This window comes from Diabrotica undecimpunctata, chromosome 1 (genome assembly GCF_040954645.1).
Source record: "Diabrotica undecimpunctata isolate CICGRU chromosome 1, icDiaUnde3, whole genome shotgun sequence".
NCBI lineage: Eukaryota > Metazoa > Arthropoda > Insecta > Coleoptera > Chrysomelidae > Diabrotica > Diabrotica undecimpunctata.
Genome location: NC_092803.1, coordinates 112,074,247 through 112,093,565, shown reverse-complemented (window position 1 = coordinate 112,093,565; position 19,319 = coordinate 112,074,247). Strand labels below are relative to the sequence as shown.

General features: G+C 33.4%; 1 protein-coding gene across 3 annotated transcripts in view; it reads right to left on the bottom strand.

The window, feature by feature from the left end:
- Nucleotides 1–19,319, bottom strand: part of LOC140452573 (monocarboxylate transporter 14) — a 194,535-nt gene that overhangs the window by 29,271 nt on the left and 145,945 nt on the right. For all 3 annotated transcript variants that reach the window (XM_072546899.1, XM_072546902.1, XM_072546909.1), the window contains one exon: nucleotides 4,152–4,330. In XM_072546899.1, coding sequence (XP_072403000.1) covers nucleotides 4,152–4,330 — 179 coding nt within the window. The remainder of the gene's footprint in view (nucleotides 1–4,151; nucleotides 4,331–19,319) is intronic.

The window sequence follows — 19,319 nt, the reverse complement described above, 5'->3', positions numbered from 1 at the left end:
ATCAACATAATGGCTTTTTTTCTTAGCCTAGACTCTCTCTTTGAACTGCAGTGTTTTGTATTACAAAATCCAAATATTTATATAGAGTGTTTCATTAATAGGAGAGAGCGGGGCAAGTTGATACACAGGAACAGTGGGCGCACATGCCTAGATGGAAAATGAGTGAGTAGAAGCTTCTGTTTATGGCGACGCAGTGCCTTACGAAGTCCTAATGTTAACGGAACACTCTAGGTTTTATAATTGAATGTTTGTTTTCATTAGTGCAAAGTAATTTTTGAGTACAATTCATAGTGTATCTAAAGGTGAGTGGCTTGTAAAAATTTCAGTTTTTCAGTCTTCTTGGTTTAGAGGATAATTTGATTTGAGACACAAATATTCAATGGGGGCAAGTTGATGCAAGGAGCCGGGCACATTAATAGGGTCTAATATATTATTCTTTTCAAACAGAAATATGGTGCGGAGCTATTCTAGGAAGACGGATCGAGGAAGAATCCCAATTGAGAATTTTGGGAAGCCTATGAAGACATTCTAAACCAAGACAAATTTTCCCAGATCAAATAGAGACTGAACTTGAAGAGTACATAATACATTCATCGCAAATTTATTATGGACTCACTCCACAAAACATTAAAATATTAGCTTGTGAACTTGCTATGACTAATAATAATGTCAATGGTGTTCCTGATGCATGGTTACACCATAAAATGGCTACAAAGGACTGGTTCACATTATTTATGAAAAGACACGATCGACTATCAATCAGGGAGACTTAAGCTACGAGCCTTAGACGTGCAACCAGCTTTAATAAAACCAATGTTGCCCTATTTTTTGATAATTTGAAATGCGTTTTGGAAAAGTACAAATTTTAAAACAAGGATATATTAAATGTCGATGAAATCGGTGGGTAGGGAAAGCTACGTCAGGGGAGAGAGGGCAAACGGTTACTATGGTCTTGGCTATGAGCACCATAGGAAATTCGGTTCCTCCGATGTTCGTTTTTCCACGAGTGTTTTTCAAAGACCATTTTATCAACAACAGAACACCAGGCTGCATCGGAATTTTCTACCTATCGGGATAGATTACATTCGAATCATTTTTAAGTTTATTAAACATTTTCAAGACTATGTGAAATCTACAAAAGACCATCCTTGTTTGTTAGTTTGGGACAATCATGAATCACATCTTTCTATTCTTCTTCTTCCTCTTTATAAGCAATTTTGCTTGTTCATTGGCAGATTAATACCTCTATCGAAGGTTGTCACACCATCTTTTGCGCGGTCGTCCAATACTTCTTTTGCCGATTGGTGACTTATCTCTTGCTATTTTGACGACACGGGTCTTCTCCATTCTGCTTATGTGGTTATTCCATTCTTTTTTTCTATTTTGTGTCCATTCAGTTATACACTGTACGTTACATTTTCTTGTGTCTTCACTTCGCTTTTGATCTTTCAGTGTAATTCCTGTAATTCTTCTCAGTACTCTCATCTGAGAGTATGTCTGAGAGTATATCTGAGAGTATGTCTGAGAGAGTGTTTCAGAGGCACATGTCATTATTTGTCTTACAGTGGCTTTATAAACTCTTGACTTCATCTCAGTGTTAATGTGTCTGTTTCGCCATAAGGTGTTATTAAGGCATCCTGCCAGTCTATTTGCTTTTTGTACTTGATCTCACTTCTTTGTCTAGGTCTACATAGCTGGACAGTGTAATTCCCAGATATTTTATTCCCATTACTTGTTCAATACTGATGCCATCAATTTTTATTTTACATCTGATTGGTTCTTTGCTGACTACTATTGTTTTAGTTTTCTGAGATGAGATTTTCATATTATTGACACATACACACATACATATTTCTATTGAAGTACTTAATTTTGATAAAGAAAATCTATCGTCATGTTGTCCTCCCCGTCTCACACTTCTCATCGCCTGGAACCTCTTGACAAATCAGTCTACGGACCTTTTGAAAAATTTTATTTTGCTTCAGTTGATGATTGGATGACGAACAGTCCAGGTAAAACAGTGACAATTTACGATATTCCTGGAATCGTGAAATTGGCACTAACCAAAGAAATACATCCTACGAATATTAATTCTAGATTTCAAGCCACAGTAATTACGCCCTACAACAAAGACGTGTTTACTGATGCTGACTTATTGTCAAGCTCAGTTACAGATAGAGAGATGAATTGTCAAAACAGCGCTGTCGAAACTACCCAGGCTGGGACTAGCACCGTTGATAATATACAGTCACAGGAGCACCAATCTAGGTCTTCTATGAGTAAGAATGTTTCCATTCACCTGTTCACGGCGAGTCCTTAACAAATTCGTTCCTATCCAAAAGCTGAAAAGAGGAAAAATAATAAAAAATGAGAAAAACCCTTGATATCTGCGGTTCTTACAAGCCTCCAGTAAGCTGAAGAAAAAGAAGCCAAAAAAATGCTGCAATAGAAAAAGTAAAAAAGGTTAAACAAAATTATCAAGACTGGCACAAATGAGATGAAAAAATAATAATTTTAAAGAAAATGATCAAGATTGAATTTGAGTCTGAGGAAGGGGATGATACCTTATGTCTCAAATGTTTGGAGCCTTACTCGAAATCCAAACTTGGTCAAGATTGGATACAGTATATGCCATGGAAAAAATGGGCCCATATTGAATGTGGCACAGACAGTAAAATGTACACTCGTGTTCATTGTACCTCTGACTTTGGAAATAGCAATTCAGACTAAGTTTTGAACAAAAACCTCATAATTAGTGTGAATAACATCAATAATATATTTTCCTTTCACTTTTGTACTTCTTTTTGTTATATAAATTACTTTAATATTCTATTAAGTGATTAATTTCTACCTTAAACTCCATTTTCTTAACATTTATATACTTGTCTCAACCTGCCCCAGCTAATATCAACTTGCCTCCATGTGGGGAACATTGATACACTTTGTACCATTATACAAAAATGTCAATTTTGGGAAAAGTATCAATTCGATCAAAAAGTGAATGTTAGAAAAATTTGCAACATATGAAAATATCATATCGTAATGTTTTTAATAGGAAAAAAATCTAAACTAAAATTGTGTAAATAACCTCTCCCACATGTGTAAATAATTTAACTGTACAATTTTGACGCCACAATATGATTATCTAATTTAAATAACAAAGACTAAATGTTACTTCTTTATTAGATAAGATTAGTCTTTGAGATTTATACCGACGGATGCTGAGAATTCCATGGACATAAGAAGTTATCAACGGTGGGGAAACTTCGGCGCATAAGTAAACAAAAAGAATTACTAAGCATAATCAAGGTGAGGAAAATATAATACTTGGGTCATGTGCTAAGAGGTAAAAGATATGAATTACTTCAAATCATATTGGAAGGTAAAGTGAGTACAGGAGTACAAAAGATCAGTTGGAACGCGCCAGAACTCGTGTCTGAAAGACCTGAGAGATGGTTTGACCTCTCATTCACAGAAATCTTTCGTTCAGCAGTTTCCAAAGCTACAATTGCCATCTGGATCGCCAATCTTCGAAAGGAGACGGGGCAATAAGAAGATTAGATAGAATATGTAATATATAAATAAGTTTTTTTTAAACATGTTTGAGTAAAATATTTCAAAATAAATTTTGACCAATGTATTGAAATTCACATTAAACATTTGTTATAAATTGTTTTAAACTTTATATGTTCTACAATATTTATGTCCAACATCCATGTCCATCTTTTCCTTCGTTATTGATTATTGCTCTGAGGTATTTACACTTCCCACATTCTTTTATGTTATTATTTCCATATTATCGTAAAATAAGATCCATTATTTCCTCTTTTATATACTGTTTTGTTTAAGTTTATTGTCACTCGCTGATTTTTGGTACTCCTCTTTTACATTATTCACATACTCTAAGCCGTCTTTGTCCTGTGCGAAGATAATTTGGTGGATCGCGAACTGAATTGAATCTGTTGACTCTTTCGATCTCTTCATTGGCTGATTAGCACCCCAGGATCTAAATTTGTGCGGCTAATAATCACGAATTTGGTCTTCCTAATGTTAACCTTATGCTCGCAGTTCTCACGCCAATCATACATACATAAATTTATATTTAACCAGTCTAATATACTAAATAGAAGCATAAACATCTATATACTTACATCTAATTTAGCGCATTCAACAAGGTAGACGAAAGGTATGTACAATCCTGCCATTCCGAACAAATTCGAAATTCCGATCATTACAAATACCGGATTTTTCAACAGGCTCACGTCCAACATTTGAGACAGTGCAGATTTGAAACTATCGGGTAATACCAGGCAAGGGCATATATCACCAGCTGGAACAAATATAAAAATTACATGAGTAACAAAACAAAGCAATCCAATAAATTAATCTAAAATTGAAAATAACGTATCATTGTTCAGCTGTTACCATAATATGTCGTAATGTATTTAATTAAAAGTAGTAAAAAGAGTAATAGTGAAATAAAGAAATGTGTTTTTTGGTCACCGTGTCCAATATACGTTATAACTTGTAATTAATAGTCCTTATGATAACCCTCAATTAATAAATATGGTTACCGGTTGCACAATACGTATTAATTTTAGTTCAGTTTTCTCGCAAGTTCCTAAGGTTAAATCACCGGATGCTTTATATATTTAGATGTGTAAATGATTGACAACTTTCCAAAATGTGGTACGTTGGAAATACAACTTAATTTTCATAACTATAGAATTTTCTACGACCTGGACCAATTTTCCTATTTATTTTCAATATTGGTCTTCCCACATTAATATAGATCTGAGAAGATCGTTACTTGATGGAAATTTGTTATTAAATATGCTGTATGCCATTGAAAATAATACACCGATTAGACATCAAAATATGTTCATAAGTTTTTGGTAGTCCAAATTGCTTACAAACTACTTCAAATGACCAAAGTTTGAAAACAATTTCCTTGGTCTTTGTCTAGAAATTTTAATAATGAGTTAAGACCCCTTTAAGATAACAAATTTCTCAATTCTCATTCGTCAAATAAGGTGATTAATGTCTAATGAGGAATTAAGTCCCAAGTAACTTGAATTATATTTCATATAAACCAGGAACTTAATCTCATCTATCGTGACCCATGCATAATCAATGGGTGAAAGATCAGATCTATCTGGCTACGAACAAATACCTACTAATAGCCCGACAGTTATGAGGGAGCTTGGCAATGACTGCTGCTTAAGAACTCTGTCATTATTCTGTTGGAAAATTGGGCTTTTGCTACGATGAGTAAGCTCAATTTCATGTTTTAGGAAAAATCTAATTTTCCGTCTTTCAACACGTTGGCCGTAAAACAAGATAGAGACCCATCACTGAAAACAATTCTATTCCATTCCCGAGTCCACTGGACATGTTCTTGACACCAGTGCAATCTCACCCCCATGTTTTTGCTTCAATGGCAAAATACGACGGGGTCAATACTGTAACCGTTTCAAAAGATTTAAAAGAAAATCATTATAATTTCGACTATTTTTTTTAAATAAAACTACTAACCCCATCTATCTGTCAAGTACCTGTAGCCGACTCAAGGATTCTTCTGTAATTCCCAAATATATCCGGTAGATGAGCCTATTCATCAACTTGTCACTCACACCCAATTTTCAGAGAGCGCAAGAATAGCGTCTCGCTCTTTTCTCTTAAGAACGTCCAACCGTTAAGACGTGTTTTCGAAGTGGGTCTCATTTAGAGATGAGCTAAGAAATCCTTTTCTTGTCCATATTTCAGATAAATATTTATTTTTAGACCCTTATTGGAGAGGCTATAATGCTGATATATTTCTGATACATGTCTCAAGATAATATTGGTATGGAGTTATTCCAAATCCTGGCCCAATAGCCATATTTTTTTTATGGAATACCTAACCGCTCTTATCTAGGATGGTGGTGGATTGATATAGGATGTAGCCGAATCAATGGTTTCATTTGGTTGACTGATTAAATAAGAAAATAAACAGAGCAGATTCAGGTTGTACCAATTTTTATTATATCTTTCAAGAAAACGGAAATGATTATGAACTCATATAGTGTTCTAATTTTATTTAAGGGTTTATTTTCTCTATTATTCCTAGTTGATAAATAACTATATTATTTTCAATGTAAACAAATTTCGAAATTTGAGGTTAATATATATATATATATATATATATATATATATATATATATATATATATATATATATATTCATTTACTTTATAACTAATTCTTAATTTAATACTATACAAAGCTTTTTTGTTTATGGTAATGTAAACATGAAATGGTAGTTTGGTATCCTTTTGGGATGACATAACTTTTAATGTTTTCTTTTTGTTCATTACTAAGAAATAATAAAGTATAGTTTTCTTGTAAACCTTCGATAAATCTTAATTTTTTTTGCTCGTCCCCTTCGAGGATAAACCAGGGGTGGCGTCCAATAATAAATTATAATTTCATATTATCTAATTGTGCTTGGATTTAAGATACGATATAGTTTCTATATGTTTAAAAAAACCCCGCCCAATGCTCTTCGACAGTGAGCGATTCTGGCCTTGCATATATCATTGTAGTACGCAGTGTTACAATACAACACCGACTACGATAAAGTGATCCTAAACAGAAACGTCGTTCTGTAGCAACCAGCTTGTCCTGTGGCACAGACTGACAGATTACAAAATCCCTTTACATTCGATTTGGTCGCATGATCGCATTTACTATGGAGAAACTTTCTTCATGGTTTGTAGTTTTTTGGACAGAACTTGTACCACTACAATCTTCGCAGATCACAAGAAAAGTGGTACAGTCAGCACAGTATTTTTTAAAAAATATTTTAAAAATTAAATAAAGTAATTTTATTACTATTTTTTTTAATCGTCGATTTACAAAGTTTACTTACTTATTTTAAGAAATTTTTGTACATTCTGTTCAAAAAATCGAAAAAGTCCCAAAATTTTAAAATACATAAAACATGTATTCGCGGTATAAAGTATAAAGCTTCGCTCTAGTCTACAGTACCGCCTAATGTACCAACTTTTTTTTTATTACTAACGGTATAGCACATTATTTCGGAAAATTTTGTTAAAATTCGTTATTTTATACTAGATATTTCAATATGAAATAAATAAATTCGAACGTGAATTTTATACGAATAGACGAAAATTAAAACTTAATATTCCGCGTTTATAATAATTTTAATATTTTCTACGCCTTCTATAGCCCGTCTTAACTTGACTTTACAGTGACCAACAACGATTCCAAATTTCGTCAGAAAGTGGTTTTAAGAAAATCCGTCCTATTCGTAGGTTCGAAAAATATAAACTTCTTTAAAATTTAAGAGTTTTATGGAATTATATTATCTAAATTTTGTCGTTGTCATGTGCTCTAAAACATATTATTTTCTAACGATACTTGCATTCGAATGAAATGAAAATAATTGTGTATTTATGTGCGAAACATGGAAACTCTTTTCACGGAAAGTTAATTCCACAAACTTCCAACGGTTGGCCTTGCGATTTGTTTATTGTCATTGCAAAAGCCAAACATACGGGAAATTGTAGACGCTTAAAATCAAATAGTAGGTCCGTTGGAATCATAGTTATACGTGGGACATCCTCTCCTTTGTATTTTTTCTTAATGATTGTAGCCCCAATGACATTATTCATTAGCCTTATCATAGTCAGTCTCGTTTCATGGTACAGTCGAGGTATATTAATGTTACGCTGCGTAATGAAAACTGATCCTACTTTTAATTGTAAATTGTGAGGTGGAAGTCCAAGCAATTCCAACGAATTCAGAAATTCCGTAGGATAGTTGACTATATCATCCTGGCTTATAATTGTGTAAACTAATTTAAACGAAAACAGCTTTCCTGGAAGAAAATTCTGAATGGTCGTATTAAGATCATCGATATATGTTTTTTTTTCGCCAAAATTTCCAATGTCTAACAACTTAGAAAACACAATTACATTTTGATCTTGTTGTTGGGCATGCGAAAATTAGTAATGTTTTTTCTGTGCCAAACCCCTCTCAAAAAGGAAGTAAATTCCACTAGATCCAATGTTCACAGCTATCAAAGTATCGTACGCAATCCTTTGTTGTTGATTTAATTCTAGAAAATGTCTTTAACTAATCGTGAAAATTGCATTTAAAATTAATAATTTCATTAATTATTGATAAAATACAAAATAAATCATTATGACTCAGCAAACTAATCACAAATTTACTTGGATATAATAATTAATAAATGGAAGATGTATCTTCCATTCAATATCTTCTAGACCAAAGACTTCTTCTGACCAAAGAAACTGCCAATTAATACCAAAGATAAAAAAAATCCTTTTTAAATAGATGCAATAATGCAAATGGAAATATACTCATTTTTTTAGATTTCATCATAATCTAATATATTATGATCTAATCACAAAAAAAATAAGGCGAACATATTATGAATTTAAAACTCTCTTTATATTTTATACACTTATACGCCTTCGTTTGAATTCATTTAGTGCATCAAATACCTTTTCGTTCAGTTGTTGACACAAAAAAGTTCTGCACTTACTGTTAAATTTTGAATCAAATCGATACTCCGAAACTACTTAAGCAAACTGATCAGAAAAGACGAGTTATCGAGAACTCTTCAAGAAATTTGTCGAGTCAATCGAAAGTTCTTTTTGGATAAGAAACGGGGGAAGTCGGATAGCTTATTATTTTTTTAAAACTAAGACGAATGTAAGTTTTTAATACCACAATGTCCTTTCAAAATAGAATAAAGACCAGCTCTTCTTCTTCTTCTTCCTCTTCCTTCTTTATTCTATGTGAATCGCCTGTTTAAACTTCATCCACCTGCATCAACATTCAGATTGTCGCTTCACCTTTTTCAGGGTCGGCTTATACTTCTTCGTCTCGTTGGCGATTTATCTCGATTTTTACCAATTTTTACATTTTCTTCCATTCTGCTAATATGTTCATTCCACTCTTTTTTCTGTTTGGCACCCAACCATTAATTTCATCTACCCCACATGTATTTCTTATGTTTTCACTTGTTTCTCTCTCTAGAAGAATCTTTCCAGCTATGCCACGCAGTACCTTAATTTCTATTGTTTCAAGCAATCTTTTGGCTTTTGTTGTTTCTGGTCTAGATTCTGCGGTGTATGTAATTATAGACTTTATAGCAGCTTTGTATATTCTCGATTTAACCTCAATGACAATATTTTTATTACGCCATATTGTATTGTTACGGTAAACATTAAAACTGGAAACAAATTAACTAGAGAAATTCCTATTAGTAAGGGTATCAAGCAAGGCTACAGCATAGCATCTACACTCTTCAAAATATATCTGAATGAGGCGCTCTCAGTGTGGAGAAGAAAATGCTGCAATATGAGCATTCCAATCGAAGATGAGAGATTGTACACTATACATGTACACCAATGTACATGCCGAATATATGTATATATATTCAGCATGTCAACACATGCTGAATATATGTCCAAGATAAGATGTTTTTAGTTTTTTCATAATTTCTACAAGTTCACGATCTCTATTCATACGTCTTAAAACTTCTTCATTTCTATCATGAAACATGATTTGTTCATGAAATTATATAGAAACGAAGAATCTGAAGTCGAAATTATATAAAATAAACAAAAAATCTGATACCTGGAACAAAATTTCTACTGATATGAATTTTGATGTCTCTGAAGTAAATAAAAGATTACTTCGCTTTTGGCATCATTTAGACAAGAACAACAAAAAGTGAGAAAGACACAATTCTATACACAATATAATTCTAGTGGTTTGCTTTTAAATTTCATTTCAAAATCATCCACACACATTCTACAGAAATTTGTAACTTGACCTAAATTGTCAGTCGTTAAATAAATTACCAAGGCTCATCATCTCTTTTTTCTCTTTTGTAACAAATTTGAACACCACACTCACTTCTTCTTTTTTTTACGGAGTCCTGCAATAAATATAAAACTAGCAGCACTAATGATTACATCTTCATCTGTATCCGACATTGCGGACGGATCATTAACGAATGCGAACGTTCGCTACAATGTAGATGGCCCTGCTTTGTAGAGAACAAATCAAGCGAACACCTACGAATTCGATTCTTCGTTCGTTCGTTCGCTTTAATTTAAATGCACCTTAAGGTTATCAGCCATCTTCCAATTTTTTTAGTTAAAGATTCTATAGATTAACGAGCAAACTACTTAGAAAAAAAAATGAGAGAAAAATGGAAAACTTTTATATGAAAAATATATATTAGCTAGTCTGTGAAGAGAATTAATCTTATTGTGATCTTTAAACAGAAGTAAATAGTCTCCTACATAGGTTGATGATCATTTAGCAATCATTATACGAGAGATCGCGGTTAAGATTCGTATTGACGTAGTTTCTAGATCTAGATCTTTCAGCCATTAATTTTGCTGTGAACGAATAAAATACTAACTAGTAACATAACACAACAGCTTCTAGGTGACGGCAGTGCTATCTTCTTCTTCTGCAGACGCCACCCCCGGTCAACTCCTTCGGCGAGTTGGTCTTTTTGGTTATCTTGGCCATCACGTTCTCATCCGCTATATTCCACGGTTGTTCATAGTCGAGTGTACCTGCGCTTACGTGGTGTGATGGACCACATATTTGTAGGTCAGGGACTGACTAGGGATTTCAGGAGCTTCTGGGACTTGAAGACATCTGGTATGAATTGAAGACATCTGGTACACTGAAGGTACCAGGTGTGCAGAAGATTTCGATGGCGGATGTTAGATTCGGGATAGGTTGCCATCGTGCTTTGTCCGAACCAGATAAGTTTTTTTGTTGATGTCATCAGTGATTATTCGTTTGATTCCCATTATTTCTCTAATGCGTTTGTTGTTAATCCTTTCTCTTTTAGATCGTACTGCCAATCTTCTCCAAAAATCCATTTCCATAGGCGTTACCAATGTTCTTTATTTCGATGGTTATACTTATATATCCGGTGGTTATACTTATATATCCGGTGGCTACACTTATATTATTGTCGATCTTACATTCGTTGTACTTTCTTTATCTTTTTATTTTGTTTGCTGAAGCGTTGGTCCCTATTTAATATTGTAATGTATTTTCTACCTGCCGTATTTCTTTCTCTTATGGATTTGTCTAATGTTCCATCGTGCGAAATATTGATACGTAGATATTTGTTGTCGTTGCAGTGACTTATCGTGGTTCTGTCGTCTAATATGAGATTTTTGTTGTTCTCTAATGCACAAGTATTCGTTTTTCTTTGCATTGACTTCTGGATGTATGCATTGAAAATAATTTTATTTAATAAAATATTGAAAGTTAATTATAGTTAATTATAACAGAACTATAAATAGACCATAAAGAAGAAAAAAATATATCTCGATTATATTCTGAAAACTAAAAAAATATGAACTACTGCAATTAATAAAATCAGAGGCAAAATTAACCGGAAACATGGTTGAGATAGAAGGAAAATATCGTGGTTAAAGAATTTACGTCAACTTTTTGGAGCTCCAGATCACTATTCCGAACATCAGTAGATGTTGCTACTATAAAACGCAATTAACTGACGAAGTTCTAGGAAATTATGATACATGAAGTACCACAAAAGATTAAATATAAAAATAACTTTTAGATACCACCGCAATACTATGTACTTTTTGCTTTACGGCCTATTTTTTATGTTAAGGTAACGTAATGTTATATAAAAAAATCAACGACCAATGTATTCTTTATTTCTCAAATACACGGAATCTCCCACGAGAAAACCTCGAGTGCGTTTTATACACAAGAAAATCCCGAGTGCCGCCAGAAATCCCTTAGCTTAGCAACGCCTACACTATATTCTAAAAGAGGTCAGCATTTTTCGATCTCAATTATTATCCTAAGCTGCTGGAATTCATTCACAAATAGGAGCTCGGAATCACGAAAATAAAAAGTTCGTTTCTCAATAACCTACATTAAAAATTGGGTTACAATTATCGATTATGTTACATATTATTAATGTTCCACATAAAATTTTGGGCGTAGGCAGCCCCTCCGTGTATATCTATGTTGTGTATCATTAAATGTACACAGATAAACGGGATGCAACGGAAGTTGATGCAATGCAATTCTGGCTTTCTGTAGTAGAGCTGCAAGAGATTGTACATGGGATCGGAGTTTGTTTACCCGTAGAACTTTGCTCATCAGTGGTAGGGTCAGCAATCAGGAATCAGTCAGGAATCTCGATTTAGAGGAAAAATACCTGTTTTTCTAAAGCCATTTGCCCCAACAGGCTCTCTAATACTGCGCCAAGCTTTTCCCAAAAGGTTGGAAAATTCGAATTTTGTTAGTTGATTTTCTAAATTTTTGCGCTGCCAATCTGTTAAAAAAGCATCCCATGAAGATTAGAGCCCTTTGAATATACACATCCGAAGGCTGCAATATTGCAGAAGGATATGCAGAAGGCGGTAATTTAAGAATAATCACACATTCTGCCATAGCCAACACAATTAGTTCAGCTGAAATGTGCGATAAATAACCATCGTAAATCAAAATACCTTTATGATATTTCGCAGATTTCAGTTACAACCTTAGTACGTGCGGGTTCATAATTAAAAGCCATTTCATCTGCATTCCATATCCTAGTAGGGTATTGAGGTAGTTTCAAATTATTCATCCTCCTCCTAAGTGCCTTCTCTGTTGAGGTTGGCGATCAATATGGCAAATTTCTCTCTATTCTGGGCTTGATGAATTAATTTATTATTTATTTCCTTTTGTGTGGGTCCAATCTCTGATGTTTCGTAGCCAAGATTTTTTCTTTCGTCCTATGCCCCGTTTACCTTCAATATTGCCTTCTAATATTACCTGGAGCTGCTCAAATTCCCTATGGCGTATTATGTGTCCTAGATATGACGTCTTTCTAATTTTGATAGTATTGACCAGATGAGGGCGTGTGTTCATTGCTCTCAGTACTTCTTCATTCGTATTTCTGTTGGTCCAGCTTATTCTTAGCATTCGGCGGTACATCCACGTTTCAAATGAATTTAATTTGTTGACGTCATACTGTTTTAATGTCCAGGTCTTACAGCCATATAGTAATAGAGACCACACATAACACTTTAGTGTTCTCTATCTTATTGAGACTGATAGCTTGGGGTTACAGAGCATTTTACGCATATTCATGAAACAAGATCTTGCTATTTCAATGCGTCTTCTAATTTCTTTTGAGTGATTTAGTTGACTATTTAGTTCTCTGCCCAGGTATATGAAGCTTTGGGAACTCTGAAGGGTGATACCATTTATTTGTATGTTAGGTGTAACTTGTTCATGGGGGTTTTTGTGGAATACCAGAATTTTGGTTTTGGAAAAGTTAATGTCCAAGAACAGCCTGTGACTTTCTTCTGATAATATGTTCATCAATATTTTTAGTTGGTCTTCTGTTTCTGCTAATACTACGGTGTCATCGGCATATCTTATATTGTTAATGATGATTCCATTGGCTCTGGAAATTATTATAAAGTATTCATAATATTCATAATAGTTTCTAATTGATTAAAGAAATCGTAAACAACAAAAACTTTGTTGTCTTACACGTGATGATTCAATTATCTCAGGTTTCTTAAAAAAAAGTCGGTTGCGTTTTGAAAAATTCAGAAACCAATTTTCACCAGGCTTCCCCTTATTAAATGGTGTTTGCAGATTATTTTGCTGAACATATAACTGTACAGGATTGAATATTTCTTTGAGAGAAATTCCAAATCCCCACTTACTCATAGTTTTTATCCGAGAAGCCAAAATATCTTCATCTTCTTTGGAAGGGGTTTTACCACATCCAGTCACACCAGTTTAAATAGAATTTCATTTTTTAAAATGAAATACCGCTGGTCTACCTTTCCACCCATTCTCTTTTAATCCAAGTGTCGATTTCGGTACGCAATACTCCAATGCAGCCTGGTTTAGTGAAGATTTTCGCGATTGCACATCTTTTATTTCCAGTTCTAATGCTTCTTGTGAATACCGACTTCCGACACCACGATCGACAGTCTTTTTTTAATATATTTTCTTGCCATTTTTGCACCCAAAGAATAAGTTGTAAACAAAATAACGGAGAAACTCTTGAAAACGTCCACAGTATCACTTGGCATGTTAGGTTAATTGTGGACTCCTCAATTACCAAACTATTCTTCTCATAGTCCGGTTACCGAGCGCTAGATGGCGCCTTAAGTTTACTTTCAGAAACATGTATTGAAAATTAGCACTGCTACTGTACTGAACTAAGTTTTTGAAATTTAACTTAACTACAACGCAATTTACCTAAATAAAAACATGACGGTCAGACTTTTAGTTGCTACCTGAATTTTTATTTTGGTAGCTGAATGTCTCAAGAGTTATAAAATAATAATAACTAGTTACTACCAGAGAGATTAAACTAGCATGTCCTGTAAACTTAATCCCGTATAAACATAATATTTAACTTACACATGTCACAAGAAAACAGTTTCAGAACCTTTTCAATGTAACGTACATTATAATTATTTTAAAAACATTTCTAACACTAAACTCTTTTTTCTTTATCATCTTTGAAGGGTTTTAGAAGGAATACCAAGTTCTTTGCCGATTTTGCGTATTGATACTCTTCAATACGCAAACGAGCTGCCTTTAACTCACTCTCACTCTAACCTATTTTACAGGCAGATATTTTCCAGTTTCTAATATCATTTGTAAATTTTCATGCTTCTTTTTCGTATGCCATGCCAACGTTGGCGGTTGTCTTCAAACTATTTGTAGAGTGCCGTTTTCGGTTCGGAATAGTGTGACTGTATTTTCCACGTAAAATTAGTTTGGGAATATAGTATTTGCTTCCTCTAAGGATATAATAGAATAGATTTCCTTAACTATATAGAGTTCTCGTTCGCAACCTGCGGCTCTTAAAATTGTTGAATTCATGGCATGTGCGATTTAATTCGATTAAGTTTGACAAATGGTGTTCTTGCGTAATTGATTCTTACTTAAACTTTTTCATCGCAATCCCACTTTTTGTTGACTGTCGTTAATTTTAAGCCAACACGTTTCCCAGTGGCGTTAATCATATCTAACATAAGCTGTAGATCTTCTAAGGTTAGTGCTAGAACTGCCATGTCGGCATCATTTCGTATATTTTCTATTGTAATTTTGTTCATTTTAATGCCTTTACTTTCCCATTCGAGAACCATTTGGAATATCTTTTTTACGTATTTATTAAAAAGTACTGGTAAAAGTATGCAGCCCTGATGTACTCTTTTACATACGTTACGGTATCTGTGAACAGATTTCTTTTGATTCTTATTTGCCATTTGATTCCAACATAATCCTTGTATAACTCCGATGTCCTTTGTGTCTATTCCTACCTCGACGAATCTATTTAGTAGGATATCGTGTTCAACGTTATCAAAAGCTTTCTCATAATTTATAAAACATACAAAATTATCGTTTTAATCAACAGTTTGATTTAAAACAAAGACTCACTTGCATCTAACCCTTTCAAGAAACCAAAATGTGTCTCTCCGTTATTTTCATCACATTTAGAGTATATGCCAGAGTGTACAGTACACTACAATCTTTTTCGCAATTTTTACGTTGATTTTAACCAATCATCTGAAATATTGCCTGAATAATATATTCGGTAGAACAATACGTGAGATGTTTAGGGTCAAATATTTTAAGAACTTCGGCATTCACGTTATCACCACACAGATTCTTTCGATTCTTTATTACTCTCAGAGCTTGTTGAACATCAGATTTAACAATTTCAGGACCAGACCATTCTTCCCAGTTAACAGGTTATCTAGCCTCTCTCTGGTCTTCAAATAGCAATTGAATATAATATCTTTTCCATACGTTGCATAGCTCCACCGGAACCAAGACCTTTCCATCATATTTCGAGGATGTTTCTTTGTGATAGCAATGATTTCTTTAATATTTTTATGAAAGTTATGAGGTAGCAGGTAGAGCATGTAGGCTCCCCGCTTCTTGAAATTCGGAAATTACCCAGTTTTCTTTAGCTTATTTGCAATTTTGCTTAATAGTTTTGATTAGTTCCGAAAACTTTTGATATTGCTGTTGGATTTTGGCCCTCGGCATCGTTATATTCTCCATAACATTATAATTTTCATACAAGCATGGAAAATGAGTTATCTAAAGCTAATCGACTAATTTTCAAACTTTATCAATTGTGAAAAAAAAAATATGAGTGTAAATATTTTACAAATAGCATTCTGTGAAGTACCAAATCTCGAGTATTTAGTATAGTCACAAACAATTGAATTTTTAAAACTACCTTTTTCATGTCATTTTATTATCTTCGGTGCCAAGATTTGAATTTTACAACATTCTATCCTGTAGGAAATTTAATTTCATTCAATTTTTATAGATTTCCCTAAAATCATTAGTTGAGATAAATGCTAGAAAGAACGAAATTTCCAACCATTTTTGACCAAAAAAAAAGTTGTCAAAAAAATTAATTCTTTACAAGATTACCCCCTCATTACTGTCCTAGTCACACATGATTATTCAGCAATAAAACAGTAAGTATGACTTTTTTCAAACCCTTAGCGCTTGAACTATCACGTAGTTAGTTTTGTTTATTTTGTGCCGACTTCCACTGCCCACTTACTCTCACTAAATCATTCTTTAACCCTATTGCCTGATTTATCGGGTTGTTGTTCCACTGTCAATACTGTTTTCTAAGCAATCTAATAATTCTTTTTTGTAACTAAACGGTTTCTAAGCATTTTATGTTAAAAAAATTCCAGTCTAGAAACTTGTTTTAGAATAAGATCAGAAAACCCCTAATTAAGTAAATAGGTCAGCATTTTATCGCTCATTTCTCATATGTAGTAAGCATTTTATAAGCAACACTGAACAAGTCCTTCTATAAAATAAACAGGAAGTGTGTTATTTCATGAACAAAACTTCGTTTTGGAATGTGGTTGATAAAATAATCGAATTAAAGCAATCGATTCCGAGCAGAAAGTTAAAAAAAGATAGAGGGAATCATCAAACGAAATAATTAGCCTAGTTGCTACATTATTTAGTTCGATTACTCTATTTAGTTCCAGTACTCTGAACACATCAAAGTTGCCGGCGGTAAAGGACACTTGTTTCGTGGTTATACTACAATATGAATAAAAAAGGATTGATTAGTTATTGGTCAGTAAAGCTAGCGAAATCTATAAAAATGCCAGCAAAACTGAATATTTTGTGCAATGAATTGTAATGAAAATTACATTTTATGTTTTGTTTTTGACATTTTGATTTCAAATCCAGAAAGTGGTTCCAAAAAATTCGTCAAATTAAATTTACAATAATTAATATAACGTGCAAATGTTATTTTAAATTTACTAGGAATTAAATTTTGAAAGTTTAGACTTAATTGGTCTCGGTCTTGGAGGCATCAGCCATGTTTACACTTCTAGTATTGAAAGTCTTTGAAAGGTGTTGTTATACCCTCGATTGATACAAAATTCTGATAGTTCTGTACTTATTATTAGTGGTGTGTAGTGCTATTGTTGATTATAGACGAAGTTGAACGGAAGCTTGGACCTTGAATGTGACATCAATGAAAAAACTGAAATTATTCGAGTTATGGGTATATAGACGAATTCTGAAAATATCGTGGACAGAACACGCCACAAACCTGAAGCTATCTTGTTCACAAAGGGTAATACCAAAAAAGCCAGAAAATATCAGATATAAGAGACAACATATTATAGAGTGGGTAGATTAAATTAAATACCTAGAAATGGTTTTTCAGAAGAACATTAAATGAAAGTCACACTTAACAAGCTGGAAGTCAAAATAGGCAAAGCATTCTATGAAATGCGATCTTTGTGCGGAACATAATGGGGATGTGACCCAAAAATATCAAATAGATTCATGAAGCACTTATCCTAAGACATTTGAATTATAAGGTGTTAATTCTTATCTACTTGCCCTAAATATATCTTGAAGAAATTAGATCAGATGCACTACCAAAGCATCCGGATTATCACAGGATGTATGATGTCAACTACAACCCAAGTTTTGTTATCAGAATCTGGGGAACTTCCCTTAAAATACTAAAGAGAATGGCTCACGACAAAATTTTTGCTTAAAAACCTAAGCGTTAAAAAAGAACCTTGTCATGAAATCAATTATTGAATTAGAAGCACTAAGGAAAAACCCATAGCGATAACAACCCTTGGAAAAATCCAACCTTATTTGCAGAACCTATACTCTAGTAAACTGCTTTCTTGCCATGAAATCAAACTGGAACTACAACTTAAACCTACAGGAATTCTGAATGAAAACATTACAAAAATGAATTCAACTTTATGAATTTAGTGAACATAGTTAAAAAGTTCCCTTTAAAAAATTCTTTACTGATGGCTCAACTGACACAATGGGAAATTTGGGGTTTTCTCCCCAGATATAGACTATTTATTTTCATCCAAACTACCCAATTATACCCAAATATGTGGGGTAAACCCAAAACAGGGTTTTCTAAAGACACAAAACATATATCGTATTTAATGAAAAGAGGAATTATTCTATAAACAAACAATAATATCAAAATCTTACTAGTATTGATCCCAGGATACTCTGGTCTCGATGGAAAATACAAGACTGACCAACTTGCTAATATAGGTCGTTCCCTGAATATTCCCATGCATATGAAAGCACAATTTTCAAATTTTATACCCTAATTACAAAAGATTTGGTCCAACTGAGCAGCTGAATGTTATGAAGGATATTGTATAAGTAATTGATTCTATTTCAAAATTAATAAATAAATCCACACTCTACTATGGTTCAATAAATTTCCATATATCAGTACAAGATATTTACCCATAATTATCCGCACGAGAACGGGTCATCGCTCATCACCTCTTCATCTATTCCGAATTGAAGTCAAAAATGATCCTTATTGCGAGATCTCTATTAAGTGGGAAGCTTAAATCATACTTTATTAGAATGTCGCTTAAATCAAAACTTTTTCTTTTTTTTATGTAGAGATGACTTCGTCTGTTTTACAATGTTCCTCCAGTAAGTTGTCGTTCCATCGTTTATGTGGTCTTCTTACTGATCATCTTCCCATTAGGGAACCGTCTGTTGTCGTCTTTGCTACTATATTTATATCATTCGGCTTATATGATCATTCCATTCTACTCTTCTATTTCTTACCCAGTCCTTGATGTTCTCCACCTTGCATCTACGTCGTATATCTGTACCTCTAGCTCTGTTACATAGTGTTTTACTACTAATTTTTTAAAGTATTTTCATTTGTGCTGTTTCTAA